Here is a 19,708-nt window from a genome sequence, read left to right as displayed (position 1 = left end):
GCAATTTCATGCAGGGATTGCAGAATCCCATGTAATAAAATGTTATTTTAAACCAAAGCAATCCTGTACGCCCTTTTCCACCTGTGAGCCCTGACTAGACTGTATCAGGTTCCATGCCAAAGATCAAGAGATTCTTGATTAAAAAATATTTGGCAGTTTTCAGTGATATGCCGCATCTGTAACACCTTGTGAAGCTTAGTGAATATCGCTGTGCCACACAAGAAATGCCACATATGAGTTGCCAAATGAAAATGCAAATGCCAGGGGCCTCATTTATGAAAAGTGACGCATCGCTGCGTGAAAACAGCGATGCGTCACTTTTAACTGCGCACTCCTTGCGACACCAATGATGCGTCATATTTAATGTATGCCGCATCATGTCGCAAGGAGTTACAGATACGTCAGTATTTCTGACGTATCTGCAGGCGCAAAAGTGACGCATTGCTGGAGTGTGTCACAAAACTGACGCAACTACAGCAATGCGTCCTTTTACATGGGGAAAGCCCCATGTGAAAGGGCTTGCGTCAGTCTTACGCCTGCTGTGAGGCAGGCGCAAGATTTTGACGCAACAGCGTCCTAAAAGTGACGCAGTGAAATCTCATAGATTTCACTGCGTCACTATTACGAGACTTTTTGCGGGGGAACACCCCCTCTGCATACATTATACCTGACGCAGGTATAATGTGGCGCAGGGTTTTAAAAAGTGACGCATCTACCTAGATGCGTCACTTTTTAAATATGGCGCAACAAGGCGCATGTTTTACGCCGCCGATGCGTCACAAAAAGTGACGCATCAGCAGCGCAAAACTGACGCAAGGCCTCATAAATGAGGCCCCATGATCCTATATCATGCACTGCATACTCGGATTACTATTTCAGCAATGTGGGAGGCGCTGTGCTCTAGAATTCTCCGCAGTGTCTAAAGACAAGCATTTGCCATGCAATAGGTCCAGCATTTGTTGAATTTAGAGCTGTTGGAGTTGAAAATAACAATGTTTTTTACTTTTGTTTTGTTATTTGAAGTAGAAATATTATATTTGCATAGCTCTATTGCCAATGGTATAAAAAAGCAATGCAATCGGTCTCGCATTTGTTGTAGTTATTGCTAATATAAATGCTAATGTTTTTTTACCTAGCCATGTTCGCTGGGTGCAGTACCATATGTGGTCAAAAGAGGTCCCATGAGACCTCTTTTGGCCACATATGGTACTGCACCCTGCAAAGTTGGAGTTATTCAGACCCTCCAGGATTTCACGATTTCGCGGTTTCCGGATTCCGAAATCGGCACTTTTGTAAAAATGCAGCGATTTTTAGAAAAGTGCCTGCGAAATCGGCACTTTTGTAAAAATTGAGGCATTTTTACAAAAATGCCCACAAAATCGGAAGGTGATATGTGCCTGCCTGGTTCCTCTGCAGCACTCTGATCGCTGCATAAATTTAGGGCATACTGGGTAGGCAAATACCCCTGTGTCAAGATACAACAAAACTCTCCAATTTCTGTCCTCTCCTCTAGCAAAACCTTTCCAGATCCCTAGAACTTGCTGCAGCTTGGAAGCAGGCAGGCGCTATGCAGCCCTGGGGCCTCATTTATGAAAAGTGACGCATCGCTGCGTGAAAACAGCGATGCGTCACTTTTAACTGCGCACTCCTTGCGACACCAATGATGCGTCATATTTAATGTATGCCGCATCATGTCGCAAGGAGTTACAGATACGTCAGTATTTCTGACGTATCTGCAGGCGCAAAAGTGACGCATTGCTGGAGTGTGTCACAAAAGTGAAGCAACTCCAGCAATGCGTCCTTTTACATGTTGAAAGCCCCATGTGAAAGGGCTTGCGTCAGTCTTACGCCTGCTGTGAGGCAGGCGCAAGATTTTGACGCAACAGCGTCCTAAAAGTGACGCAGTGAAATCTCATAGATTTCACTGCGTCACTATTACGAGGCTTTTTGCGGGGGAACACCCCCTCTGCATACATTATACCTGACGCAGGTATAATGTGGCGCAGGGTTTTAAAAAGTGACGCATCTACCTAGATGCGTCACTTTTTAAATATGGCGCAACAAGGCGCATGTTTTACTCCGCCGATGCGTCACAAAAAGTGACGCATCAGCAGCGCAAAACTGACGCAAGGCCTCATAAATGAGGCCCCTGGTCCCTTGATACTGTACAATGTCACAGTGTGAGGAGGGGGCGGGAGGAATATACCTCGTTTGAACCCCCGCTCTCAACAGGCCCCCCCTCCGAAAAAAAAGGTTGTTGAGGCTGGTGCCGACGTCCTGGGGTGGTTTCACACCCCTTAATGGACGACGGCAGTTAGAAACGTGGGCAACACAGCTGGAAACCACTAGTTAGAGTGGTTTTGAACTCGTTTTCCTCACCGTGTGAGTTGGCAGGTATGTGAATGCACATTCTGCCTGGGACGTCTCCTGTAAAGCCGAGCATCGTTCCTGCAGTACACAAGGCAAAACTCGAGTTGTTCATGTTCACACAGTCTCTCCATCACACACAGGCACAAACTTACCACCCACCCAAAGACCCGAATGAAGCTAAATGTGGGGCAAACAGCATGATCTGAATTGTGACAGTCTGCCTGCAGCTAGAACTGCTGGCAACCTCTAAGCTCTTTCCATCACCAAGCAGGGTCTCAAGGCAACTGGGCGCCTTCGGGATGAAAGTGATGAAATGCCCTGATGTCAGTCTTGCACATTGGCACAAAATGAATCACACAATACACCCACCAAGTCACAGAAAAACATGGCAACAACTCCTCACAGACACACTGGCCACAAAGAAAAGTATACCAACTACACATCTACAAACATCTACCCCTGGATAAACTGAACACCGCCTGACCACATCTTGAAATACACATTAACAATATACACAAACTGACCCCCAGGCAGAATCTCACAGGCCGAATTACAAACACAGACAAAACACAAACACATTCTTATTACCACGAACAACACACACTACCCCTTACATTCCCTCTCACCTCCACACACAGAAACACAAAGTGCTCTTACACTAGCACACAATGAAATACAGACTGCCAGACTCCCTCTCTTATACATACAAAGAAACACACAATGATCATAAACATACATAAACCATCATAATGCAGTAACAGGTACTGACCACCCACAGTGACCACAGTTTCCAATGATTTAAAGCTGAGTTGTTCCAAAACCACGAAAAAAAATTCCTTTTTCTTTTGCTAATAGTCACAATTTGGGTTTTCTCGAGGTTTACTATTAGGTCGTTTGACTTGGAATAGCTCTGTGTGGTGTTCAAGAGGTTTTGGAGCCCTACTTTGGTGTGGCTTATTAGGACAATATCGTCCGCGTATAAGAGGCATGGTAGATTAAGCCCTCCTAGTTTAGGAGCATGTGAGTTACAGTTGTTCAAAATTGGAGCCAGGTCGCCCAAATACAGATTAAACAGTGTTGGGGCCAAGACGCAGCCCTGCTTGAGACCATTGTTGGTCTGTATGCGCCTCGACAGCAGTCAGCCGTCCCCCACCTTTATCTGTATTCAAGTTTCCGTATGCAGGTTTATTAGCAGGTCCAACAGTGGTTTTGAGATCCCCCAGCCGTTTAATTTTGACCATAGGAGATTCCGGTTGATGTTGTCAAAAGCCGCTTTATAGTCTATGTAGCAGAGATGTAGGGGCAATTTTTTTTTCTCTGCCTTGTCTATTAGTATGCCCATAGTTAGTATATTGGTCATCGTGCCCACTGATTTAACAAAGCCTGTCTGATAAACCGGTATCAGAGATTTCTTTGTGGCCCATGCCTGTAGTTCCTCCAGCAGTAGGCCTGCGAAGTACTTCGCCTCATTGTCAATTAGGGCCACTAGTCGATAGTTTTGAGGGAGAGCCCTGTCCCCTGCTTTATATATTGGGGTGATGATAGAGCCCTTCCAGGAACCTGGCAAGATATTCGAGCTCCTGATTTCCAAAAAAAGGGGTTCAATAGCTGCTGCCCAGTAACCCACATCTTGTTTGAAGAGGATTGGCGGGATCCCGTTTGGTCCCGGAGCTACTTCCCTTCTGCCTTTTTTGATTTGGCATTTGATGTTGTGTTGCAGCTTTGAGGGATTAATTAATTCATGACTGTCTTTAATGTTTGTGCACAATTGTGTTTGTTGTGCATTGTCAACATTATTGTCTGTTATGATGTTGGAATTGAATAAGTCCCGGTTGTTGGGTAGGTCTTGATTGAAGTGCTTGCCAAGATAGAGTGCCCATGTTTCCTGTGTGATTTTAGATGAAACCCCCAAGTTTGCTGGACATGTTAGGGAGTTAACGGTTTTCCAAAACCTTGCCCCGTCATTCTGTTTAATGTCTGAGTGGAGTCTTGCCCACAAGTTGTCCTCCATTGTTTTGTTTGCTTCCCATTTCAGCTTTTTTAGTGAAGATTTCAGTGTCCGAAGATGGTTTTGCTTTTTCTTTGGGATCCAACTGTATTTCTCGCATTAAACGGTAAATGGAGATTTTTTCTCTGTACTCTCGAGATATGTTGTCCATATTGCTGAGCTTTACATATGCATTGGGCTTCGTTGCATAATTCGACATGGTGGTTGTAAATTGTTCCCATTTTATGATTTCACTTGATCCAGTGCGCTCCATAAAGTGATATTGTGCCCTTCCTATTAAAGTTTCGCCCATCGCTACAGAGTACTTAATTTTTTGAAATTAACAGTATGAATAGTCTCTTTAGGGGCATTTGATCGCTCGAGTATAGGTCTCGCAATGTCCAAAGCAATTGCCTGAGGGCAGTAGTCACCGTCAGTTTTTTTTCCTATCCGAAACGAGGTTGTGTAATGAAAAAGAGGTAGTGAAACAAAGGTGTAATCTAATATGCTGTTTGCTCTTGTTGAAGGATAAGTTGGGGCTGGCGGACTATCTCCCACAAACCTACCGTTTAGGGCTCTGATATTGACAAACGAGAGGGACAGGAGCCTATTAAAAAAAGACGGGCAGAAAGTGGGCAGAGCTTTATGCCCATATCCTGAATACGATTCAGAAAAGGGGGTGGTGATGAACAGAGTGTCTGAATTAAGCAGACCACTCTTACCCAGTCCAAAGATCAGGGCTTGATCCATCACCGTTTTTTAGCTCACTGCACCATCCCAGCTCAGAACTTGGCTATATGCAAATTAGTCTGACCCTGGCCCAGTGCATCATGGGAACAGGGCAGACCAAACTACCAAGCCAATTCTTATACTGGGAAGGAAACAAGCTACCGGGGACCGGTTTCTGGCATTTCAGCCGTCTTCGGCCCGGCTTGCTTGAATCCTGCTTAATTCAGACACTCTGTTCATCGCCACCCCCTTTCCTGAATCATATCCTGAATACAGCATGTCTATTAGAAACAGCGCAAACACTGCCTAGGCGAGACCTGAAAACAGGATCTTCTACAACATAGCAGAGATGCTACCTGCTACCAAATAAGCAGCTTTATTTAAAAGTAAATGAGATTTTGCCTCATGAGTAGGCCATCTGCTGATCTAAGAAACCAGAAATCTAATGGTGGCTGCCCCACTTGTGTAAAACCTCCTTTCCTTCATTTTAGGACACTCATGCTCGCACACTGCATTCAATCGCTTTGGCAATTTAATGGTTTTGTTTTTATGACCTACCACTTTAACATCACCAGCTGCTATTTCTTCCATTAAAAATTCACTTAGTTCTTTGCTGGAGTCCTCCTCTTCCTTTCTGCCGCTGTCAGAAATACCCACCACACTCTCCCTTTCAGGGCCTCTTAGATAACTAAGGCTTGATGTAAATAAAAATCATCTATTATTTAACTAGCTTCAGTTAGTTGCGCACAGATAGAAATGGTGATTGTGTTATATCTGAGAGAAGTATTTTTCCATTACTCAGTGGAAATTCATGTCTAATTGTGTAGCAAGGAGAACAACAAAAGCATACCAGATTCACTATGAAGTCATTGTGATTTTTTATTAATCTTATTGAAAAGTGACACGCATGTAGCCAATGTGCTGTCATGTGAGCGATTGGTGAGAGGGCTACACCCAGAAAGCAGTTTTGGTTGTTAGCTTAATACTTTTGAAGGAAGGAGGCAATAAAATAAAATAATTGCATTTGATATGCATAGATGTACACAGTGTATGTACACAGTGTATTAATGAAAGAACCAAATTAAATTATTTCTGGATATTGCAATCACCAATAAACGTTTAAAAATTATTAGAAGTATATTCATGGGCTTATAGTACGTTAGGAATCTTTAAATGATCTATGGAAGTGACATCTTTTTTGCTTGTGTTTAGGCTGCACTGAAAACCATAGATCGGGCTGTGGACAGTACATTGGATCTACCTTCACTCTATTACCATCATCCACAGTTCCTCAAGTTTTTTCTGCGCTATCCCTTGCTAGCAGATCATTTTGGTCACTGGATCTTGGAACTTTGGCTGTCCAATGAAGATTATAGGCAGAGTGATGAGATGAACATATTGTGTGAACTTCCAAAAACAGCTGATTCTGCACTTGTTTCACCAGACAGTTTGGATGTCTTTCTTCAAATTTTATCTGATAACTCTACAGCCATATTGACTCTTCTGGTAAGTAGGCAGTCTGGTCTGCTACATTAATACTCACCTTTACCTAGATGCTCTCATAATACAATGCAATGGACTAAAATGTGTGTCCAGATATTTTGGCAGTGGCCCACATTATAATCACTCCCTGACTACCTTAACAGAATAGAGATGCACTGTCCTATGTGTTTTTCAGCAAGAGGTTGTTTAGGTAGATAATGTTCTTTAAAAACAGTGGCTAACCTTAAATCTTTTGGGTAGTTACATACGTTTTGCATGAAAACCCTTAATGACCTAAATTGAACTGAACAGGGGTATGTGTGAGGTGCTGGAACTTGATACACTGGCACGCATAATCATTCCCACTTAAGCATAACCATGCCTACTTTCTTTGGTCAGCTTATCACCCAAATTTTTCGACTTAATTGGTCTAGGTGAGATTCCTTAATAATATGTCCCTGTAAAGGCTGAAGCTGGCAAGGTGAACAACCTTTACAATGAAACTTTTACAACGCACTACCATTACAACGCGGTCTTTACAACGCAAACCATTACAACGCATTGCGCTGGGGGGCGCTCTAGGATAGGGAATACGTTTAATTTTCTATCCAACACCTTCCCTAGTGTCCACGGGGACTGGAGTTGGAATAGAAAATTAAACTTTTCACTATCCAGCACCTCTAAGCGCTATGCGTTGTAAAGGTATGCGATGTAAAAACCGCGTTGTAAAGGCAGGCGTTGTAATAGCCTGCGTTGTAACGTCATAGATCCAGCTGGCAAGGTTTCTAAAGAATATGTTTATTGTTTATCTCAATCTGATAGAGACATCCAACCGCATATTCCATACCTTTGAATTCCCCCAGGCGTCTGATTGGACCTGGAATATTATTCGTGAGCAGTAGACCTGCGTGCTGGTTGGTGGCGTCGGCAGCTCCTTGTGGCCTTGTCTGCGTCGGAAGTGGGTCTGCATCACCTATATATACGCAACCTTGGCATGCTGACGTCAGTTCTTTCCTTTCTGCGCCAGCCAGCGCTGATTCAAGATAAGAGCTACCCCTCTGCAGTTTTTGACAGGATTTCAGCATTGTTTTTTCATTATTTATTTAGGTTTCCTAGTGGTGTGTCAAAGAATGTAGTCAAGGAAGACAGGTTATCCAGTATTGGGGTATCTTTCATAGATTCACATGCCTGAATCATTCCCCTTCCGAGGCGGGAGTCCCACGGTAAATAAAAAAGCAGTGCCAAAAGCAGTTTGTAGTAGTAGGCCCTAGAAAAGGCCTGAGGCCTAGATTATAGTAGCCTATCTACCTCATTATGCTAAAAAGACCAAAGTCTTTGCTCCAACCAATCAGCTTACAGCACCCTCTAGAACCTTCCCTGCAGAGCCAGCTCTCCTCAGATTTTCACCGCACGTCGTGTGGAAGGGAGTCTCCCTGAGTCTTGACTCAGTTTTTTCTTCAGAGCTTCAAGATGTCTGACAAGAAGGCCTTGTTTAGACCTTGCAGAACCTGCGAGAAGAAGAGTAAAACCTCCCACTCCACTTCAGGCTCTTCACAGAGATCTCAACATTCTGTCTCTGGAGCCTCAGCCACCAACGATCCTTCAAGGAAAACTGTTAGTAAGAGTTCTACTGTCTCCTCACCAGTGACTACTATTTCTACTTCAACCTCCTCTTCTACGGCTATGATTTCTACTACATCTATTACTACACCTATTGTGTCTACAAAGATTTGTATTGTGGCAAAAAGAACTCTCGTAGACGACTCGTCGACGAAGACATCATCGTCAACGAAGCCTTCGTCGTCTAAAAAGAGCTTGTCGACGAAGTCATCGACGCCACCGTCGACGACTCTCTCGTCGACGAAGAAAGCATCGACGACGAATCCGTCGACGGCTGCCCCGTCGACGACGAGCCCGCCTTCAGTTACTCCGTCGACGACCGTCCCGTCGACGGTAACTCCATCAACGGCGATTCCATCGACGACGGTCCCGTCGACGTCAAGCCTATCGACGACGGTCCCGTCAACGGTAAGACCACCAACTACTATTACTTTGTCGTCAACCTCGTCGTCGATAAACCCGTCGAGGACGCCATCCTTTCAGCTGGTGGATGCACCTTTGTCACCGGTGCCATCAAAACTGATGGATCCAGCTTTGCTGAAGCCTATTGCTGGGAATCAGACTTTTTGTACGCCAATTTCAACAAAGAACTTTCAACTCGTATCTTACAAGAGGCAACAAGGTTCTTATATATCGCCACTTATGCCCTCTCATCTTCTAGAATCTTACTCCGATGATGAAGAGGATGATTTTGAGGACGATGATAATGAAGGTGCTTTTGGTGTGGCGCGTCACCCATCTGATCTCATCGTCAAGTGTCAAGATGATGATGAAGACGACTCTTACACTGAGCATTACTACCAGGAGGATATCATAGTGCCTCATGCTTTGGAACATCAGAGACGGCCTAGGGTCTCAGAAGTCACTCAATTACCGCCTACTTTGATACAGGACTTACAGGCTATGCTGGCCGATTATAAACAACGCTTCCCGCCACAAATGCCTCAACCTAGTACTTCTGTTCCTCCACCTCAAAATCCACCGCTTTCTCCAGTCGTGGAACCCCCACCACCTGAATTGCCTCCGCAAACCCCGGACACGTCATCAGAAGAGGAAGTAGAAGACGGAGAGTTGCCTAACGTACCTTCATCAGACCCATGGGATGAATACGTTATCCCCATGCCATCCCCTCCGACTCCTCAGCCTTCAGATTCACCGCCTGAAGATGTAGGTGGGTTTCACAACCTAATGCAGAGAGCATCAAACAGATTTAAACTCCCAGTGACAGTGGAACAAACGGAGTGTTTTCTTCATGGTTTTAAAGAGGAAACTAGGAAGGTGTCTAGAGCCATTCCTATCATTGACTATATTTGGAAGGAGGGCCTAAAAACAATGAAAAACCCCGCATCTGTGCCTGCTGTGTTGCCAAGAATTGAAAAGAAGTACTGTGCTCCGCTCACTAGTCCGGCGTGCCTTATTGGTCATCCATGCCCGGATTCAGTAATCTCTCAGGCTGCACAACAAAGGTCGAAGAACCCAGCTACCCCTATTTCTATACCACCTGATAAAGAGGGGCGACGCTTAGACCTTATTGGAAAAAAGTTTTTCACCATGGCTGCAGCATCCATCAGAGCGGCAAATTCTTTGGCGATTATAGGGCGCTATGATCGCCAAATGTGGTCCGAAATGGCTGGTTTCATTGAGCTGATCCCAGAGGACAAGAGGCAGGAAGCGCAGAAAATGTTAATGGAAGGAGAGCGCGCAGCGGAGGAATCCATCGACTGCGCATTAGATAATGCGAACACAAATTTCAGACAGTTAGCAGGAGCGGCTGTCTTAAGACGTCAAGGGATGGTTGAAAGCCACTACTTTTCGTCCAGAAGTTCAATCGAAAGTACTGGATATGGCATATGACGGAGAGTCCCTCTTTGGGAAACATGTCGACAAAGCTCTCCTAGCAATTAAAACGGATACAGATACTGCAAAATCGCTAGGGTCATTGCAGTATAAAAGAGGATCGTTCAGAGGAGCAAGAGGACGCCGTTATTCATCCAGAGGAAGTTATTATCAGCAAGGCAGGCAATATCAGCAGCAATACCGCCAGAACTATCAGTCCTCGTATCGCCAGTCTGGATCGGCTGGTTTCTCTCATCAAGGAGGAAGAAGGCGCACAAATAATCAAGGACGAGACAATCACAAGAAGCAGTGAGGTCAATTGGGCGCCGCTTTAAGTCCCCTACCTTCCCGTGGGCGCGAAGATATCTGCCATCCAACAACAATGGCATCACATAACAACGGATCAGTGGGTGTTGGACCTGGTCCAGCATGGTCACACCCTAGAGTTCATCACCAAACCTCCAACAAATCTGCCCAGGGGTCCCCCTCCCCTCGTCTTCACTTATTGATCAAGGAAGTTCAAGCAATGCTTCTCAAAAACGCAGTAGAGAAGGTTCCAAACCATCAGAGAGGGGCAGGTTTCTATGCCAGTTTTTTCCTCATAAAAAAGAAATCAGGGGAATGGCGACCGATCCTAGACCTACGCAGTCTGAACAGATATCTCAAGTAACAGGGATTCCAAATGGTCACCCTCTCGGACATTCTCAACTGCCTCAACGAGGGAGATTACATGGCTTCCTTGGACATGGAAGATGCATACTTCCACATCCCAATCCACCCAAAGCATCGAAAGTACCTCCGTTTCACTGTTGCTGGCGCCCATTATCAGTTCAAAGTTCTCCCATTTGGTCTCAAGTCGGCCCCAAGGATTTTTACAAAGTGCCTGGCTCCTGTGGCAGCAGCTCTTCGGGCAGCAGAGGTACAGGTCTTCCCGTATTTGGACGACTAGTTAGTCAAGAGTCTGTCAAAGGACAAAGTAAAGTCCAACATTACTATATGCCGCAATCTCTTTCAATCGCTAGGCCTCACAATCAACAAGAGCAAATCTCAATTGGTTCCGAAACAAAACCTGCTGTTCCTAGGAGCTTGTCTGGACAGTAGAATGCAAGGCATTCTTGTCTCTCGAGAGACAACTCCGACTACAGGCTTTGGCCATAAAACTGTCAAGAAAAAGGTCACTTTCAGTTCGCCTATTTGCATAACTTCTGGGGATGTGCTCTTCGGCCATAAACCTCATTCCATTGGCGCGTCTAAAGATGCGGCCTTTACAGGAAGAGCTACATCGTCAATGGCATCAACCGACAGGCTCTTTCGAGGACATCATCACAGTCACCAACAGGATGGTGCATGCTCTTCAATGGTGGTCTCAGCTCAGCAATCTGGAACAGGGGCTCTCATTCTTGCAGACTCCTCCGGATTTCATTCTGACGACAGATGCGTCCATGGAGGGCTGGGGAGGTAATCTCCAGGACTTACAGGTGCAAGGAAAATGGTCTCAACAGCACAAAAAATGCCACTTCAACAGTCTAAAGATGAAAGCCATTTATCGTTCTCTTCAAGCGTTCCTCCCCAGGATAGCAGGATCCTCAGTCCTGGTCAGAACGGACAACACTACAAGCATGTTTTATATAAACAAGCAGGGGAGAACGAGATCAGCAACGTTATCCAGGGAAGCCCAAGAGTTATGGAAATGGTTAACAATTCACAACATAACTCTCAAGGCGGAACACGTCAGAGGTCTCTACAACACCTTAGCAGACAAACTGAGCAGGTCCTTGTCAGATTGCCACAAGTGGGAACTGCACAACAACCAGTTGAACAAGGTGTTTCAGAGATGGGGCAAGCCGAAGTTGGATTTATTTGCAACCCAACAGAACAAGAAATGCCAGTACTACGCCTGCAGGTACCCTCAACAGGGATCAAGGGGGAATGCCCTGTCCATGCGATGGTCAGGGACCTATGCATACGCTTTTCCTCCGATCCCTTTGATTCCACGAGTGGTACGCAAGATGAAGTTGGAGAGTTGCCGTCTTCTCCTAATTGCTCCCAAGTGGCCTCGCCAGTATTGGTTTCAGGAGCTCATGCTACTTTCACAGGAGCCACCGATCAGACTGTTGGTAACCCCAACGCTACTGTCACGCAACGAGGGTCAGGTACTTCGCCCAGACCCTCCATCGCTGAAATTACACGCATGGCTCCTAACTTCTTAGATTTCAAACATCTCCAAATTCCTCAAGACTGCCGAGACATTCTAAAGAAAGCAAGAGCCCAGAGTACATTAAACACGTATTGTCTCAAATAGAAGCGCTTCTGCGCTTGGTGCATCTCTAGCGCTTTACACCCTATAGAGGCGCCAGCAGAGAAAATACTGCCCTATTTATTACATTTGGCACAATCTGGTCTTTCTTTTTCTTCAATAAAGGTCCACTTAGCGGCTTTATCCAGATACAGAAAGATAGCTAACACTCAATCGCTCTGTTATTCATCGCTAATCAAACAATTTATGAGGGGTCTTTTCCGGGCTTATCCTCCAGTAAAGCCCTCACCACCGGAATGGGAGCTCAACACTGTTCTCTCACAGCTGATGAAGCACCCGTTCGAGCCCATCCATAGAGCTGACCTAAAGTTCTTGACTTGGAAGGTTGCTTTGTTATTAGCGCTAACTTCCGCCAGAAGAGTGGGAGAAATTTAAGCCTTCACTATAAAGGAGCCCTTTTTGCATTTCTCCCAGGACTATGTCACTTTGTGGACGAATCCAACATTCATACCAAAGGTGCCTTCCCAGTTTCATCTAAATGAGCCAGTCAAGCTGAAAGTTTTCTTTCCAAATCCTTCAACCCCGGCTGAAAGAACATTGCATTCTTTAGACATCAAACAATGCTTAAAGTTCTATCTCCAGAGAACCAAGACTTTAAGAAAGTCAGATCAACTGTTTGTAGCTTATGGCCAGACTACATTGGGAAAAGCGGTCACTAAAGCCACAATTTCAAGATGGATAGCATCCGCTATTCAGTTCTGTCACATCAAGGCTAATCGACCATTGACAAGGTCTGTTCGATCTCATTCCACAAGAGCTGTGGCAGCGTCTGCAGCTTTGTTTGCAGGAGTGACGCTTGAGAACATTTGCCGTGCTGCGACATGGAAGAATGTCCACACGTTTACAAGACACTACTGCCTGCAGTCAGCAAATCAGGATGATGCGGCAGTGGGCCAAGCTGTTTTACGTCACCTGTTTCCACAAGGAGTATATTCAGGTACTAATGTTGGCTTATTCTATATAATGTACATACAATTCAGTATATTGCTTATAATATGCAGACATATGTTAACATATTGTGTGTTTCTATGGTGCTTAAAGTTCCTTTCCAGAAGGAAATTGCACGATTTCTATGTTGAATCTGAACATGATTTATTAATAGATCAATCTCTAGGCGATTGTTGGTTGTTAACTATACATTCATGGGGGTGCACTACAATAAGTCTCCCACCATCCGCAACCGATTCAGGCATGTGAATCTATGAAAGATACCCCAATACTGGATAAGAAAACAAGTTACTTACCTGTAACTTCAGTTATCCAGTATTGGTATCTTTCATAGATTCACATGCACCCACCCTCCTCCCCGGAGAGTCAGTTCTCTAAGTTCGGGATACTTGCTCCCACTTGTGCTACGAAAATCTGAGGGGAGCTGGCTCTGCAGGGAAGGTTCTACAGGGTGCTGTAAGCTGATTGGTTGGAGCAAAGACTTTGGTCTTCTTAGTATAATGAGGTAGATAGGCTACTATAATCTAGGCCTCAGGCCTTTTCTAGGGCCTACTAGTACAAAGTGCTTTTGGCACTGCTTTTTTATTTACCGTGGGACTCCCGCCTCTATGACGGGGAATGATTCAGGCATGTGAATCTATGAAAGATACCAATACTGTATAACTGAAGTTACAGGTAAGTAACTTGTTTTCTTTTATACTCTATGGCACCTGTCACCATGCCAAGTTGGTGATGGAACCGCACAACTCCAATTTGTGCTCCGGCTGCTGGGCCATGGCACCAAAGGCTTTGAAGGAGCGGTTCCTGAAGCTGCTCACGGCCCAGCATGAGACTCAGCGGAAGTCATGGTCCCACTCAAGAGGAAGGTCTCAAGACTGTTCCAGAAGCCCTAAGTCCTCTTCATCCCACTACAAATTGTCGGGGCACTCGGGTAAGAGGCAAAAAAAATACAATAAGTCGAAGCACGATTCAACTTCTCCTTATCCGTCGGCTGACGTGACAAAGAAACATCGCCGTTTGAGGCCTGGTTCCTCAGAACCTGCGTCTGGGCCAATCCGCACCTTCCTTTTTCCAGGAACCGGAGTGACAGGAACAGGTAATCCAAAAGGTTGGCTAGCTTGGTTAAGAAAATGTTTTCTTCTGCCTGCCTTACTTTGTGGTCAGTAACAAATGCATGCTGAATGGGCCACTATTCCCACACACTGTGGAAAATGGTTGCGCAAGTGCTGCCACAGGTCCTGTAGGAGGCCCAACCCATTCTCTCCCAGCTGGTTACAAACGGTAGAGACGCAACGAAGTTCACTATAAGCTGTGGCTTGGACACGACTGACTCACTAGGCAGAGCGATTTTATCGACCATGACACTCAGAACATCTGGCTTTTCTGGGGATGTCCTGGCTTCCCTCATGGACATGCCCCTTCGATGGCACCCGTCTCTTTGGAAATAAGACAGACACGGTGCTGGAGCACTGTGAGAAGTTGGCCTAATATATGGTGTACACTTATGTAAATGGACACCTTGCACCAGTCCAGACAACCCTTATGGTGATTTAGGAGGTCTTAGACAACCTTAGAAAGCTCTCTATGTGGTAGCTGTGGAAAGCAGCCTTCAGGCTTAGTCCAGAGGGTGTGTAAAGCAGCTTGAGAATGCAGTCTTATAGTATAGATTAAGTGAAAAATAACCACATAAGGTATTTATAAACACCTATATTCATTCTATAATACTCTCTAACACATACAACTATCTCCTACCTAGAGATATGCAAAATGCACACAATAATTTGCAAGAAATCACAGTAAATAGCACGAAATACACAGTGGGCCCCAGGGAGGACCAAACCATATACTAAGAAAGTGGTATAAGAACTACGACTGGAGTCAAGTCAATGTTGAAGTAGAAGTACTGGAGACCCACGGAACCCCCCAAGATGACTAACTAGGAGCCCCACATCAATCAAGCATCCAAGGACTGGTTTCTGGCTATCAGCCTTCTTCAGCCTGGATAGCTTGACTCCAGCGATGTGGAGAGCCTGGGACTCACGTTTGAGCATACCCAGCCCACTCGGGGTGAAAATTGCAAAAAACACAGTTGATGGACAGAATGCAGAACAATGTCTTACATTCACCTCAGTACAAAGATCTGGGCCTAAATCCATCGTTTTTTTGCACTCCACACCACCCTAGGTCAGACAATGGCTATATGCAAATCAGCCTTGTCCCTGTGCCTCATGGGAACAGTCCAGCCCGAACTACCAAGCCTTGTCTTTCCTAGACTGGAATCAAGCATCCAAGGACCGGTTTCTGGCTATCAGCCTTCTTCAGCTTGGATAGCTTGACTCCAGTGATGTGGAGAGCCTGGGACTCACGTCTGAGCATACCCAGCCCACTCGGGGTGAAAATTGCAAAAAACACAGTTGATGGACAGAATGCAGAACTATGTCTTACATTCACCCCAGTACAAAGATATGGGCCTAAATCCATCGTTTTTTGCACTCCACACCACCCTAGGTCAGACAATGGCTATATGCAAATCGGCCTTGACCCTGTGCCTCATGGGAACAGTCCAGCCCGGACTACCAAGCCATGTCTTTCCTAGACCGGAATCAAGCATCCAAGGAACGGTTTCTGGCTATCAGCCTGGATAGCTTGACTCCAGTGATGCGGAGAGCCTGGGACTCACGTCTGAGCATACCCAGCCCATTTGGGGTAAAAATTGCAAAAAACGCACGTTGAGGTGGCACAGAAATAAAAGAAAAGGTCTCATTTAACGGTCTTTCCTTTCTATTATGTAAATTAAAGGTTTTTTCACTCACTCACTAAACACAAGTCAATTGGCGCTGGCTGAGATTATCTTTTCAATGTGCAGTCAGATTTGTACCATGTTTAGTCGCCTTATACCATCCAAGTGTAGGTTGTGCAGTGTTTGTGTATGTGGCTACAGTAATTTAGGCCTAATGTATCAAAAATAATTTTGCGATTTGGTTATAGAAGTGCAATGTATGTAGGAATCGCCAAAGATTTTGCGATTCCTTAATATTACCTAATAACGATTCGCTAAATAGCGAATCGCTGTTAGGTAATATTATTCCTTTCGTTCCTACGGGTCGAAAGGCCAATAGGTGCGAATGGTTTTCCATTAGCTAATTTGTGATTACCTAATTGGTAATCGCAAATTATCTAATGCAATGCCAAGAGTGCCCGGGGGCCTAAGGCTCCCCTGAAGCAGCCCCAAAAAAGAAAGCGTGCACACGTAAAGCATACACCTGCCCTAGAAACACTTTGAATAATGCAGTTTTGTGCATTTTTCAAAGTTTGCATATGATTACCTTTAACTTCAAGTTGTAATAGCGTTTCCTAAATGCACAGTTCACATTTAGGAAAGGCTTCTTACATGTGCATTATGGATTCACAAATTGCAGTTCCATATTTGCATTCACAATTTAGGTAATTGCTAAAAATTGCGATTACCTACATTGCGAATACAAAGCCTTTCAGACATAAGGAAAGGCCATTTTGCATTTGCAAATGGACGAATTTTGTGATTCACACTATTTGCGAACGCAAACTAGTTTCTACATTTGGTCCTATATGCATTGTATGTATAAGCAAAGCAGAGTGATGGAGGCCTGTGGGTTCAATTTTTTAACTTCCGGTCCTGTTCCTGTGCACAAGTTGGGGTGATGTTGTTTTCCAAGACAGTTGACGTGTATCAAGATGCATGAGGGAGAAGACCTAGAAGTGAGGAAAAAGGATTCAAGGTTCCTATAGAAATCAGATTAGGTCCCTCCTGTCGCACTGACAATTGAGTGGGAGTGGGGGTGAGGGGGGTAAGTGTGTGGGTATGTTTATGTGAGTCTCATACTCACTGTGCCACATTACTCAAGCTGCACCTCTCTGATGTGGCCTAAACATGCTGGGGTCGTTTGTATTATGGTTCAGATGTGATAGCAGTTTGGGCTGGACTGTTTCTATTTGAGTAGGATCAAGTTTGATTTGTATTAAGGTTGAGCCCTTTCTGGAGAGATACGATGGGCAAAATAAATGATGGACTGACACTTGATCCGACTGATTGCCATTAGGTGAGACTTTCACTTGGATGTTTCAGTGTTTTAGTTTTAGATGACTTCAAAATGTTTATTTATTTAAAAAAATATATAGTGCACTGAGAGTAATGTATTGGGGGTTGTATCCATTAAATATGAGGTACAAGAGTGCTTACTTTGAGACTTTTCACGACAACACTCAGGGGTAATGAAGCAGAAGAATGAGGGGTATATAGAGGAGTAAAGAAAGTTTTCTAGAGGGGAAATTAGGGTTGGGGAGTGCAACTATGAGGAAGACCAGGCCAAAACATTTAGTTAAGATATTATAGGAATTCCAGATGTATTGTATAAGGACGATACAATCAGAGAACTACATATGAAATGTGCTGAATAGGTTGGTCTTGAGCTGCTTCAAATGCTTCTTGAAAGTTGTGAGTGAGGCTAGCTTTTGTGGGTGGGATGTTAGAGTGTTCTGTGCTGAAATAGATGCCCAAGAGAAGAACCTTTGCAGGCTAAAGTATTCTGAAAGGAAGGAATTCCCAGAAGAAGTGTGTCTCTACTGCTCAGTCCATTGTATCTACTGGAAAATGTCAACAGGTTAGCTAAGGTGGGCTTTGATCCTGTCTGGCCTCATGTACGATACAGCATAGATTGAATTGAAATCTGGCTAGGATCGATAGCTAGCCTAGTGCAGAGTATGGGTGTAATGAGGTCATTTTTGCTCGGTACACTAGTATTGCCACTCAGTGAAGGATGGTTTTGAGAAGCGCAATGTACAATTGGGATGTTCCAGCCAGGATGGCTTTTCTAATGTTCAAACTAGGTTTGACTAGCAAGTGAAAGTTTGCTCTGAGATCTAGATAGATGAGATGGTTATTATTTTTGTACTTAAAAATTAAAGGATTAAAGAGTTTGGCAACATCATGGGATGAGCAATAGTGAGGTTGGGGTTCAGAAGTAAGGTCAATCCCTGCTGAAACAGGAAGATTAGGCCACCCCAGAAAACATCATTGTTAAAGAACCAATATGAATAGTGAGTCCACGTTTGGACGTGCTGTTCTAAAGGCTGCATGACTGTTTAGCCTCTAATTCGAGAGCCCTGTCAGATTTATTGTATTTACTTCTTAGGGTCACCTTTTGTGTATTGGTTCCTTTCTGGAGGGCCTGTATGGAGTATTATGCCTAGTTCTGGAGTAAGTGTCTTGTTTTTGAGTCTTCAGCTGGATTTTTGTGTATAGTTCTTTAGTGTATGTATATAATATTGAGTTAAATTCTGGTTGCCATATCTGGAGTATTGCATTTAATATTGACAGCCACATCTGAAGTTTTGTCTTCAGTTTTCAAGCATACTTTTTGAGTATTGATTCTATTTACTATGGTTAGATCTGGAGTCTTGTGTCTAGATCTTCAATCAGCAGCCTCCATTTTGTGCCCAGTACTTTAGGGCTAATCTCCACAATTGGGAAAGTTCAGAGTCATTGTCCAAACAGTGCATTGTTTAAACCACAAATTTGAAAAGAAAGGCTGAGGAACAAATCTCTATGCAGGATATAATAAAGGGTGAAAGAATGGTGTGATCAAAATATCCAAAATCCTAGAGGGAATACATCCAGAAGGAAATTATAATTTTCTGTATATAAGGCATCTATGAGATAAAGAATTTACGACCAAATGCATCAAACTGTTTTACCCATTCTGTGTCTATGGGAAAATGTGTGTGTACATCTGGCCCTTAATGTTTCATGATTCAGTGTACTTTTTAAATTTAAAACAGTCCCTGATGCATTGAAATGAAAGCACTTCATTTGCTGTAAAATGACACGCTAAACAGAGAATAACATGAGGTGAGAGAGAAAGAATCCTCTCCGCCAAAGATCACTTTATGTATATTTAACAAAATTGGTAGCAAATGGTTACCAACATGTCTGCTGTCAAGCCAGACCTCAAAATCGCCAGGAATTGGCACAGGGAGCAGATGCAATGAGAATGCAAGGGTTACCTTTGAGACCATGGAAGCCTTTGAATTTGAGAAGCAAGAAGGTATTTAGTCTGTGGACCCTGTCATCTTTACCTGATGTTAGATTCCATTTTGCTTGGACAGAAAGGAGGCTTGGTAGCCCAGCGGAGGGTGTGTGCAGCCTAGCCTGCTTGAGCATCACTGAAGTATACAATAAGAGGATGGGGCCCATGTGAGACACCAGAAGGCATGGAAGGGAGTCAATCCCTGGACGAATAATACCGAATGCTCTACGGTTCTGCTTTTCCCCATTTCTCCCAATAATAAAAAAATGGTTCATGCCAGATACAACAATGGGGCCGATCTACTCTTCGAACCAAAAGAGGATCAAATGCACTTCTGCTAACACGAATCTTCAA

At 44.3% G+C, this 19,708-nt stretch overlaps 1 protein-coding gene across 1 annotated transcript in view; it reads left to right on the top strand.

The window, feature by feature from the left end:
* The window catches only part of MEI1 (meiotic double-stranded break formation protein 1), a 3,731,473-nt gene that overhangs the window by 2,425,733 nt on the left and 1,286,032 nt on the right, over positions 1-19,708 (top strand). The window contains exon 20 of the mRNA XM_086963480.1: positions 6,299-6,592. Within this exon, the coding sequence (XP_086819606.1) occupies positions 6,299-6,592 (294 nt within the window). The remainder of the gene's footprint in view (positions 1-6,298; positions 6,593-19,708) is intronic.

Source organism: Lissotriton vulgaris, chromosome 1_1 (genome assembly GCF_964263255.1).
Source record: "Lissotriton vulgaris chromosome 1_1, aLisVul1.2, whole genome shotgun sequence".
NCBI lineage: Eukaryota > Metazoa > Chordata > Amphibia > Caudata > Salamandridae > Lissotriton > Lissotriton vulgaris.
Note: the sequence above shows the minus strand (reverse complement) of the source record. Positions and strands in the feature narration are given on the sequence as shown.